The sequence below is a fragment of the Geotrypetes seraphini genome, chromosome 11, assembly GCF_902459505.1.
Source record: "Geotrypetes seraphini chromosome 11, aGeoSer1.1, whole genome shotgun sequence".
In the NCBI taxonomy this organism is placed as follows: domain Eukaryota; kingdom Metazoa; phylum Chordata; class Amphibia; order Gymnophiona; family Dermophiidae; genus Geotrypetes; species Geotrypetes seraphini.
The window spans coordinates 55927003-55939293 of record NC_047094.1 but is presented as its reverse complement, the minus strand read 5'-3'; the positions used below and the strand labels follow the sequence as shown (position 1 = coordinate 55939293).

At 44.0% G+C, this 12291-nt stretch overlaps 1 protein-coding gene across 11 annotated transcripts in view; it reads left to right on the top strand.

The window, feature by feature from the left end:
• DECR2 (2,4-dienoyl-CoA reductase 2) overlaps nt 1-8694 on the top strand; it is a 37694-nt gene extending 29000 nt beyond the window's left edge. For all 11 annotated transcript variants that reach the window (XM_033914844.1, XM_033914849.1, XM_033914853.1 and 8 more), the window contains 2 exons: nt 3478-3582; nt 6693-8694. In XM_033914844.1, coding sequence (XP_033770735.1) covers nt 3478-3582; nt 6693-6910 — 323 coding nt within the window. In that variant the 3' untranslated portion in view covers nt 6911-8694. The remainder of the gene's footprint in view (nt 1-3477; nt 3583-6692) is intronic.
• Nucleotides 8695-12291: the final 3597 nt, after the last annotated feature.

Genomic DNA, 12291 nt, shown 5'->3' with positions numbered 1-12291 from the left:
TCCCCTCTTAGTACTTTTGGAATTTTGTTTTGGAGTCCTGGGTTCCCCTTTTGTGCCGGATAGAGCTTGGATGGGTTCTGTTTGGGGAGCTGTCCGTCCTTGGGGGTGTTAAACTCGGCAGGTCTCGTGCTGGGTCCCTCCCCCCACCTTCCTCCACCTCCCCACATTTTTGTAGAGGTGCCTCAGCCAGCGGCCTGGCACCCTGGTTGGTCAGCCCTCCAGCTTTGAGAGCCATGGAGTCTGTTCTGACTAAGTGGGGAAAAAAAAATACTGAGGTGTGCCGGTCTAAAGGGCTCAATTCCTTTTAAAACTGCCATTTGTATTGTTGTTGCTTTTTTTCTCATCTAACTGGCACTTTTATTACAGTTAGGGCGTTTTTCAGAACAATGAACACTTTTAAGGGGGGAAAAATGCTCAAGACACAAGGTACTTGTGGCCGGCCTGTGCAAGCGTTGTGCAAGCCAGAGCAGTGGGGGAGTCTCGTTGGCAGCGGTTGCCGGTGGCCAGGGCACCCCGCCGCATGTACCTTGTGAAGGATTCCCTTACTGCCGGAGCGGCTGGGGATTCCCTTTTCGTTTCAGTCGGTTCCTCTGCCTTAGCGTCAGCAAAGTCCCAGGCTTTTCAGACATGACAGGCCACAGGAGCTCCGATTTTGGCGGTTTCAGGTCCAGTTTCGACAGGAACCTCCTCCTTCATTTCTGTTATCTCAGGTGACCTTCCCCCTGTTCTGGAAATACAGGGGCAAGGTCCTCTGTTGGGGCAGGGAGTCCCTTGGGGCTGCCGGGGTTTTTTTCCCCCTGAATTTATGTTAGCACTTTGTAAAGCTTATGTACTGGCGGCTGGAGGTTCCGTGTCCATTCTGGGGAGGGGGAGAGGTTGCCCACAACGTCTTCCCCAGTGCAGCCCCAGGCAGCAGCGGTTTTGCTCCCCTCTACTCCTCTCTCGTCCAAGTGCCTGAAGGTGTCTTGGGATGAGGATTTTTGCCCAGAGGAGCAAGTTGTTATTGATGAGGACCTGAACCCTTGGGGAGATTTCCAGGATCCTCTTGGGGGGTTGGATTCTGCCAGCAAGGGGTTCAAGCACCCCCTGCTGGCGAAGATGCGTCTGTAGCATGCATTTTTCAGCAGGAAGAGCTTCATGAGCTAATTCTTCAGGTCTCCTCAGTTTTGCACTTTAAGGACACCGTGTCGGAGCCCCCGCGTATGATGGACCCCTTGCTTAAGGGGTTCCGCTCTGCTTCCCGCTCTTTTCCTATGCATCAGAATATTAGGAACATTATACTCGCACAGTGGCAGATGCTGGAAACTTGCTTTCATTTTGCGCGCTCCATGGCCCGCCTGTATCCCATTCCTGAAGGGGATAGGGACACTCTGAAGTTGCCTGTGGTGGACGCGGTGGTCTCGGCCATCTCTAAGAGGCATACCGTGCCTGTTGAGGGCAGTATGGCCTTGAAGGACCCAGAGGAGCGTAAGTAGGAGTCCCTCCTTAAACAGAGTTTTGATGTGACAGCTCTGGCGGTCCAGGCGGCAATGTGTGGCGCGCTGGTGGCTTGGGCGTGTTTTCGCTGGGCCGAGCATGTGCTTGACAGTAAATCTGAGGATTGGGAATTGCTGAAGCGCAAGGTGGGAAAGATTGCATTAGGTGCTTCTTATCTTTCAGATGCCATGTATGACTTCTTGCGCACTTCTGCCAAGTTGTTGGCGTTTGCAGTGGCAGCTCGCCGTACCTTGTGGCTTCATGCTTGGTTGGCGGATTCAGCATCCAAAGCTAAGTCGACAAAGTTTCCTTTCAAAGTATCTTTCTTGTTTGGTGAGGACCTGGACAAGTTGGTTCAGACTCTCACTGATTCTAAAGTGCCTCATTTGCCTGAGCATGGGCATAGGCGTGATTTCTGCCGCTTCTGCCCTGGTTGAGGGGCTGCCTCTTTTCAGTCTCCTGGGTTCTCTGGAGGCAGGTTCTTCCAGTCTTTTACATGCATGCATGCAGTCCTTTTGTGGGACCTTCTGGGGTGTGGGTAGCACCCCCGCCAGGTCTCCTGCCACCCATCCTGCCCAGTAACTCCTTGCTGGCGCCCGTCTTGGTTCTGGTGGGCGCCCGGCTGAGGGATTTTTATCCAAAGTGGGCAGACATTACATCCAATCAGTGGGTTCTGGAGGTGATTTGGGACAGTTATGCTCTGGAGTTTGTCCGTTCCTTGCCAGACCGTTTTCTCGCTTCTCTATCGCAGGTGGCATGTTCAAGTGCTTCGGGATGCGGTATTCAGTGAATGTGTTCTGGTGTCGGCCCTTCGGGGGTCCCACCCTTAATGGGTACTGCTTTGGTACAGAAGGAGAAATTAGGTTATTACCTGCTAATTTTCTTTCTGTTAGCCTGTAGACTGGTATAGTCCCCCACCCTATCTGTCTTTGTGCGGTGATTGCGGGTTTATGTTTTGCTCGCGCGCAGATTTGGGGGTTTTCTGCGGGTTCTAGTATTTTTCTAGGGCTGGGGAAAAGTAAGAACAGCAGCTATGGCTCAGCTGGCTTAGCTGGTGAGTTGTGGGGATGTTTTCTATACCAGGATTCAGTTCTACACATGTTCCAACAGTAGTTTATAAGTATTTGTTGTTTTTTTCCACTCCTTGTCAGAGTGTGTTATACACTTCCCCCTCCATATTCACGGGGATTAGGGGCAGAGTCGGCCGCAAATATGGAAAAACTGCAAATAATATTTGGGCCAGTTCTTCCCTTATCCCCTGCTTCCTCTGGCTATTTTTAGCCCTGTAAGCCCCCCCCCCCCCCCTTAAGCCTTACCTGGTGGTCTAGTGGGTTTTCAGGCAGGAGCGATCTTTCCACGCGCCTGCCCCATGCAGATCGCTCACAGGAAATGGCTGCCTTGAGCTCCCGTAGTCTCTCAAGCCATTTCCTGTGAGTGATCTGCACGGGGCAGGAGTGTGGGAAGATCGCTCCTGCCTGAAAACCCAGTAGACCACCAGGTAAGGCTTAAGGTGGGGGGGCTTACAGGGCTAAAAATAGCCCGAAAAATTAAAATTTATTTTTTGATCAAAAATCGCGAATAACCGAATCCGTAGATACGGAATTCACGAATACGGAGGGGAAAGTGTACTGTTTTCAGTTGAAGTCTTTCCTAGGTTCTGCTTGGCTATTCGGCAGACTGGATTGGATTGCAAGAGAGGAAGCTATCCTGATATACAAGTTTGTTCTCAGTCTCCACCTGCTGGCAGCAGTGAGGTATATAACCCATTCATAAGGACTATACCAGTCTACAGGCTAATAGAAAGAAAATTAGCAGGTAAGAACCTAATTTCTCCTTTCACATTACCTAGGATATTACCCTAGGTGAGAGACTGACTAAAGCTGCAGAATGGGCCTTATTTCCTCCTTTGAAACACCTTTTGCAGTTTCTGCTAACTGCCCCACACTGGCTCTACTTTGCTGCTGTTGACTTTTCGTTTTTGCCTTCCTTTCCTTCTCTTAGATGCCATGACAAGGCACTTAGCTGTAGAGTGGGGCCCCAGCAAGGTGCGCGTAAACAGCCTGGCTCCAGGTCCTATTTCTGGCACGGAGGGGTTCCGCCGGCTTGGTAAGTAAGAGCACTTTTATATCTATAGATATATGTGTTCAATTTTCAGCTCTTAACTTTTATGTGTAAAGTTAGATGGAGCCTACAGATAAACAGCAACTCCACTTCTCTCTCCATGCCTGGACAAGATCGCAAAAGAATAAAACAGATTTTATGTTGCTTATCCTAGAAATAATCAGTGGGTCTTTCCTAAGTCCATCTTAATAATGGCTTATGAATTTTCCTTCTAGTAAATTATCTAAACCTTTTTTAAATCCTGCATGAATTCTAGATTTTAATTACACCATTAAGGCCTGGATTCTCGAACTGGCACCGATTTTCTAGGTGTGGGTAGGCGCTCTGTTAAACATCCTTAAGATAGGCAGTCATACAAGATCGTAAATATCGTTGTACAGGTACTAGAGACGAACCGGAAATCTCAAGTGCTCACTATCAAAAGCCCAAAATTTATATTTGAGTCTGATGACTTACACAGTGAGCTATCATCGGTCCGGTTATTTACTCCATAACTGTACATATAATTTATTCAACTATTATTTTCTTATTCTTTCTTTCTTTTTTACTTTTTTATTTTTTGCTTATTATCTACTTATTATCCACTCCCTTTAAAATATACGGAGTTACTTAGCTTTCAAAACCTTTAGTCGAAAATGTTCAGTTTCCGTTTTATTATTTCTGTCAGTGTTTAATCTATTTTCTTCTGACGGAAGATCTCCGTTTCGCTCCCAATGTTTAAAAAGGAGCTTCCTCAGGGCGAACACTAAAAATAAAACATAAATATTTCAAAGAGGGAAGGATATTTATCAACTCAAACATACTACTTGTACTAAAAAAGAGGGTCCATGGGAACGCCAAAGGGCAAACTCATGTTTAAGAAATTGGAACCTAAATCCCATAAATTTTCTTATATTCCAGACTCTATATCATTATTTTAGAGGAAAACAGTACCTATTTTTTAAGATTCTAAAAACATATCTCTATAACTAGACCCCATACGGAATCTACCACACATACATAATCCATAAATTACCCATAAATGGACAATACCTGATACCAGCACAACAATTGCATCAAGACATAGGCTGGAGATAAACAGACAGCTGCTTTTCACAGCGACTCAGCCTTTCCACGAGTCAACTGTAAAATGGCCGTAGCCTGAAAAGCAGCTGTCTGTTTATCTCCAGCCTATGTCTTGATGCAATTGTTGTGCTGGTATCAGGTATTGTCCATTTATGGGTAATTTATGGATTATGTATGTGTGGTAGATTCCGTATGGGGTCTAGTTATAGAGATATGTTTTTAGAATCTTAAAAAATAGGTACTGTTTTCCTCTAAAATAATGATAGAGTCTGGAATATAAGAAAATTTATGGGATTTAGGTTCCAATTTCTTAAACATGAGTTTGCCCTTTGGCGTTCCCATGGACCCTCTTTTTTAGTACAAGTAGTATGTTTGAGTTGATAAATATCCTTCCCTCTTTGAAATATTTATGTTTTATTTTTAGTGTTCGCCCTGAGGAAGCTCCTTTTTAAACATTGGGAGCGAAACGGAAATCTTCCGTCAGAAGAAAATAGATTAAACACTGACAGAAATAATAAAACGGAAACTGAACATTTTCGACTAAAGGTTTTGAAAGCTAAGTAACTCCGTATATTTTAAAGGGAGTGGATAATAAGTAGATAATAAGCAAAAAATAAAAAAGTAAAAAAGAAAGAAAGAATAAGAAAATAATATTTGAATAAATTATATGTACAGTTATGGAGTAAATAACCGGACCGATGATAGCTCACTGTGTAAGTCATCAGACTCAAATATAAATTTTGGGCTTTTGATAGTGAGCACTTGAGATTTCCGGTTCGTCTCTAGTACCTGTACAACGATATTTACGATCTTGTATGACTGCCTATCTTAAGGATATTAGTGAGTTCCACAATTTTTGAAAAAGCTCTGTTAAACATGCCATCCAGAGATTTGAGGCACATAGTGGTGCTGGAATCGCACCTACATAGGCACTTTAGGCCACCTAATGCCAAAGTAGGTGTGGCCAGCAGCACCAGAAATGTATGCCTGGAAAACCCTAGCCTACATTTCTGGTGCCTTTCTTTCATGTTGGTGCAATTCCGAAACCAGCACCAATTCGTGATAGACATGGGATTGGCAGCTGCCAATATTGGTGCTGATTTGAGAATCCAGCCCTAAGTGATTAAATATTTTCTCCATAGCTTCGTTGCATGCCCCCAAATCCTAGTATTTTTGGAAAGAGTAAACAAGCGATTCACATCTACCTGTTCCAGTTCACTCTTCATTTTATAAATCTCTATCATATCTCCCCTCATCAGCTTTTTTTGTCAATGTCACTTGCATAGCTTGTTTTTGTATAGATTATATAAAAAAAATATCTGCTATTTCAGTGGAAAATTACAAGTCTACATTATGCATATTTGCTAGGATATCCCAGTAGCCAGATTAGATATGAAAGAAGAATTTGAGGACAGACTGGAGAACTTCTGTTTCAGAAAGGGCTATTGGCACACTGGGTGCACCTTTTCTAGATTTGCATTTTATTTGTTCTTCATGTCCAAGCTCAAGGCAAGTTATCCAATATAGTTATGTATTTCCCTGTCCAGTTGGCTTAAGATCATAAAGAGTGTTAGTTGGGAGACATGGCTTCCCAAGTTCTCATCCTGGTGCTCTAACCACTACTCCTGAGTTATGTACCTTTATTTTCTAATCCACCTCCTTTGAAAAGACATTGTATTACTAGTTATTTCATTAATGTGCAAGTTTGGATCACAGGTACAAAGTGTATACATTGAAGTTGCTGTAAATCTTTGGAGTCCTATTCAGGAGATGTGTAACTTTTTTAATATTTTGTTTTTTCTGTCTAGCTTCAAATTTCACTATCAAAACCCCAACTGATCACCTGAAGAGCCATACTGTTTAGTGTTAGAACGTAAAGGGAGACACCAATTCAGCCTTTCAGCACTTTGAATAGGATTTAGGGAAATCCCATATTATTCTGAATTATTGTATGTTTGTGTCTGAAATAAAGCCATGTTCTGAGGAGGCACCTTCTAAGCATGATAGTTGTGTATGCTTTGTTTTTCCAGGTGGTCTTAGGGCAGACGTTGATACCCACTTCAGCAGGATTCCTCTGCAGCGAGCAGGCAATAAAACAGAGATTGCTCACAGCGTCTTGTATCTGGCAAGTCCCCTGGCATCCTACGTGACTGGCACCTCCCTGGTAATAGATGGAGGGAGCTGGCTGACCTCTGCCAACCACTTCTCAGCAATGTTTGGTAGTGCATCTCCCTCTGCTAAGCTCTAGGTGTTATGTAATGCTTGTCTTCCTCTAGGTTTAGATACCATTTGGAGGGCACTACATACTTCCTCTTCTATACTGTCGCCATCCTGGTCCTTTGTGGTGCTGAGAGGACTTCTCTTGTATTACAGATTAGAAGAATAATGAGGCTGCTGATGTTGTATATGAGAGTTACAATACCAGCAAATCAACCCTAACTAGAAATGCTTTATCTTTTTAAATTACTGTATATACTCGAATATAAACCGAGGTAACCTTTTCCCCCCCCAAAAAAAGGAGTAGAAAATGTTGACTTGAATATAAACTGGGGGGGGGGGGGGTTAATATTCAAGTGCAATGTCTTGCCTTGCCCTGTCCTGCTAGGCTCTGCACCCTATTCCCCCTCCCTGCTCTGCCAGTCTCTGCACCCTGTCCCCCCTCCCTCCTGATGCCTTGCAGGCCTCCAGCGGGCCTGCCGTAAGTCTCGATGGGCTGGGACTGCATGGATCCCTCCTGTCCCAGCCAATTCTAAGAATTTTTACCTTCCTCACTCCTCCCCGCGTACTTTTTTAGAATCTCTGCATGAACTTCCTTCGCTAGCTAATTGGCTACTACAAGTGGTCCAGTGGTGGTCCGCAAGATCTCGTGGCAGCCAATCAGCTAGCGACTCTGCACGGGCAGGAGCAAAGGAATGTCGCTCCTGCCATGGTTAACTGCTGGAATACCAGGAATTCTAAAGGAATGCAGGGGAGGCGGGAGGGGAGGTAAAAATTCTTAGAATTAGCCGGGACAGGGGCGGGAGGGATCCCTGCTGTCACGGCCCTCCGCTGGACCACCAGGGATTTAAAAGGTACAACTGGGAGGGGGAGGGATGTAAAAGTTAGTAGAGTTGGCCATATCGGAGACAGAAAGGATCCCGCCTGTCCCAGCCTACCGCTGGACCACAAGGTCTCACAGCAGGTCTGGCAGAGGCCTGCAACAAGTTTGGGGGGGGGGGGGTCAATGCTGGCTCAAATATAAATCGAGACCCCCATTTTTGGATCTTTTTTTTTTTTTGGCCCAAAAATCTTGGTTTATATTCAACTATATACGGTAAAGGTGCAGTGCAGTAGAAAGGAGACTGAGTTTGGAAAGTTCCCAAACAATTATGGTTTATTCTAGTATACTGCCTTTTCTAATATTATATAACAAGGTGGTTTACAATAATATGTAATCTAAATCTTGGATTTATATACCGTGTCATCTCCCCAAAAGGAGCTCAACTTGGTTCACATAAAAATAAAAGTGAAAAATAAAAGGGGAAGAGAACACCATTATAAAAAAAGGATTTGAAATAACAAATAGAAAGAAACCCTCATAAGGCAGGCTCAAGCATAAGTAAAAGAGTAGCAAAAAAAGTCATATCTTAAAATAAGCTATATATTGTTTGAGTCCTGACCACTGAGCTCCTGATCTGTCTCCAGCAGTCCAGGTCACCAAGCATCCGGTGGTATAGCAGATGATAATCTTCTTTGCAGCAAGTAAGTTGGGTGTGAGCCAGGCATTGTGCCAGGAATAATATGGGCTAGTGTGATAGCTTCAATGTCGAGATGAGATGATGTCTTGTGCGTGTCCCTTTGCAAATCTGTTTGTGTAATACCTTTGTGGAGAGTGCATTAATTAGTAACACAAAAGGTACTGCATGATGCATTGTAAATAAGTTCATCCAGTAATTCTGAATCAGATAATTCTAACAGTGATCACATACTGTGACTGTAATTTCTCTAATTGGAAGGGCTATAAATAAAATCTTTGATATATATGTCCTGGAATGTAATCTTTATTTCTGATTCTGTCCAAAGAATGCAGAATACCTTTAATCCTGCATCATATCCATCTTTTTCATATAACCTTCAATCCTTAACCTTATTCCTCTGTCCTCCAACCCAAACAGCTGATTAACCGTTCCCCCTTAATTGTATCCATGAAATCCTGTTGTCTGTCTTGGCTGTTTAGATTGTAAGCTCTTTCAACTAGGGACTGTTTTCTTCTTCTTTGTAGAGTACTGCATACATCTGGTAGCGCTATAGAAATAATTTATAGTAGTATCATATAGAGCTCAACCCCAACCCTGGTCCTCCCAACCAACTCCCACCCTACTTATGCAGGTCATACTGCAAAGTCACTAATCTTATTTATGTTTATCTCCTCTTCCCCTTCCCTGCCTCTTCATCTCTCAATCTCTCCATCTGCTTGTACTAACTGAGATCCGCAGTGATGAGGCTACTTCCTCTGCTGCCCTGTGTCATGGAGGCTACCTGTTCTCCCATACACCTCACCCAGTTGGTTATGGAGGTGGTGTTGGGCTGCTACTCACCCTCTTGTAGATTTTAACCCTTCTTCCACCTCGGTCTCACAGATTTTCTTCCTTTGAAGTCTGCTCCTCTGCTCTTCTACATAGCTGTCATTTACTGACCCACTGATAAGTCACTCCTTTCCTTCCTCACTAACTTTGACTCCTGGCTTTCCTTCTTTCTCGAACATTTTTCTCCCTCATTCTTTGTGATTTCAACATTCATGCTAACAACCCCTCCGACTCTTCACTTCTATTCCTATCATCCTCATTCGATCTTCAGCTGTGCTCCACCACCCCTACTCACCAGAAAAACCACTTCCCTAATCTTTTCTTCTTCTCCACCAGCTCTATCACAGATTTCTCCACTGCAGTTCTTCCCCTCTCTGACCATCATCTGATAACTTTCACAACCTATCACCCTCCCCCCAATCCAGACTGATCTCTACCTGTACATTTAGGAATCTCCAAGCCATCGACCCATAGACTCTCTCCACTGTTTCACCTCTCCTCTCCACCACTGCTAAACAATTCTATAAATGAGGCTATCTCCTCCTACTGTATAACACCACCCTCCTCTGTTCTAAATACCCTCGCTCCCCCACCCTACACTCTGTATGGCTAGCCAAACCCCAGCCCTGGTTAAATTCTAAAATCTGCTACTTGCGTTTGTGTGCCAGGTCTGCTGAACATCCCTGGCTCAGATCCCACACTTGTACTGACTTCATTCACTCCAAATTCCCCCTTACCTCCTTCTAGTCTGCTATTTTACTTGCCAAACAAGACTACTACACCCATCTGACTCTTGTCTCCAACTCTCGTTGCCTCTTTGCCACATTGAACTCCTTACTCAAAGTCTCCCTACCTCCAACCCCTCTATCACTCTACCCCAGGCTATGGCTGAGTACTTTTATGAACGAGGCTCACAAAAGTAAGCTTGAGTTCTCAACCAAGCCACCTCTCCCAGCCCACTCTACCAACCCCTCCTCATTCCTTGCCGCCTTCTTTTCCTTTCCTGAAATTACTGAGGAGGAAACTGCACATGTTCTTTCTTCCTCCAAACTTATCATCTGTTCCTCTGATCCCATCACCACCCATCTACTTACTATCTCTCCTACTGTGATTCCTGCCATCTACCATATCCTCAACCCATCCTCCCCCCTCCCCCAAAAAACACCACATACACTCCAGAGCAGACTCACTGTAATTAGCACCTAAAGTTAGGCATCTATTCATAATTACACTAATTACAAAATCAAGCTTAGCGCCTAACTAAAACTTAGGCCAGGCTTAGGTTTTGCAGGCCTGCATTATAGGCCCCTAGGTAGAGAATGACACAGGGACAAATTTATCCTCGTCCCCGCAGGAATTCAATTTCCCCGTCCCCACAAGTTTTGTTGCTGTCCTTGTCCCATTCGTGTAAACTCTGCCTTCAAGTTTCAAGTTTTATTAGGATTTTATATACCGCCTATCAAGGTTATCTAAGCGGTTTTTACAATCAGGTACTCAAGCATTTTCCACACAATCCTCAAACACTTATAATTTTAAAGTGTTTGAGGCTTGTGTAGATGAGGATAGAGCTTGCAGGAATGGGGCAGGGACAGGAAAAGAACTTGCGGGGACAGGACGGGAAAATGAGTTCCCGCGGGGATGGGGAAAAATGTGTCCCCGTGTCATTCTCTACCCCTAAGTCCTTAACAGAATTGCACCTAAGGGCTCCTTTTATTGAGCTGCGCTAGCGGTTTTAGCGTGCGCTACAATGCCGTGCGCGCTAGACGCTAACACCTCCATTGAGCTGGTGTTAGTTTTTCCGCGTAGCACGGGGGTTAGCGCAGCTTAGTAAAAGGAGCCCTAAGTCACTCTCCACCTCTAAACATGCCTACTTTGGTATTAGGTGCTGCCAGGTGCCATGCGATAGGCACCTGTCTTTTGTAGAATCGCACCTTAAATGTCTTACATTTTAATTAAAAACATTTCAAGAAACCTCATACAGTCAAAAAGCCATGTAAGGCAAAACCAAATCAGTGGAAAGCAAGTTTCATTTTTTTAGAGATTCTCTGAATCCCATCTTTCTAGTCATGTCAGTATTCCTAAATTGTCAAGTGGCTTTGAATTCCCTTAGAAGCAAACTTGTTCCATACTTCACCCCATAACCAGATCCAATTGAATCAATGTAGTTTGTGTTTGGGATGACACTTGTAACGTGATAATCAAGATGGGCCAATGGGTTTCCACTCCAAGTACCTTAATTGGTGACTTTTCTGTCAGTATGACTGCTTCCAGGAATTTAACATGAGCGTCCCAAAATAATGCACGATGTATTGGTTAAGAACAGGACAGGAGTGAGACTTCAAGCAAAGAAAGCAACCAGACAACTCTTTCTAAACAGAACAGCTAACTTGGCCTTAATGCAGGGGTGTCCAACCTTTTGGCTTCCCTGGGCCACATTGGCCGAAAAAAAATGTTTCTGGGGCCGCATAAACGCACAAACACTGCAGCAAGACAGAGGAGGGAGCTGGCAAGATGGTAAATACCCGGGGGCAGCAGAGGGGCCACACAAAATACTTCACGGGGCCGCAGATTGGACACCCCTGCCTTAATCCAAGGACTTGTCTCTACTCTTGTCTTCCCCTCCCTTCCTCTATGTTTAAGGTTTTAGTCCTCTCTTCCCAGATGCTTCTGTTTAGTGACTTGCTGTGAAATACTAGGGAAGATTTGTGATTTAGACTGGGTGTAATTCAGAGAGTTAGGACTTTTGTATCAGTTTTGTACCTCCCCACTAATTTTGGTTATTTTTATAGTTTGTTCCACATATTTATTTATAAGATGTTTTAAATGCATATTAATTGACTTTGAGAGGCATTTTCAATATAATGTCCAAATCCAAGTTTGGATGATTTACATAACATGCACAAAAATCTAGTATTGAACATGACCATTTTCAAAACAGAAACATGTTTATCCTTTTGTTTTGAAAATGTCAATTTCTTAGATCTATCTTTTTGAACTATTTTTGAAAAAATGCGTTCAAAAGAAGAAGAAAAAAACACAAAACAAGTATTGGGATGTACTGTAG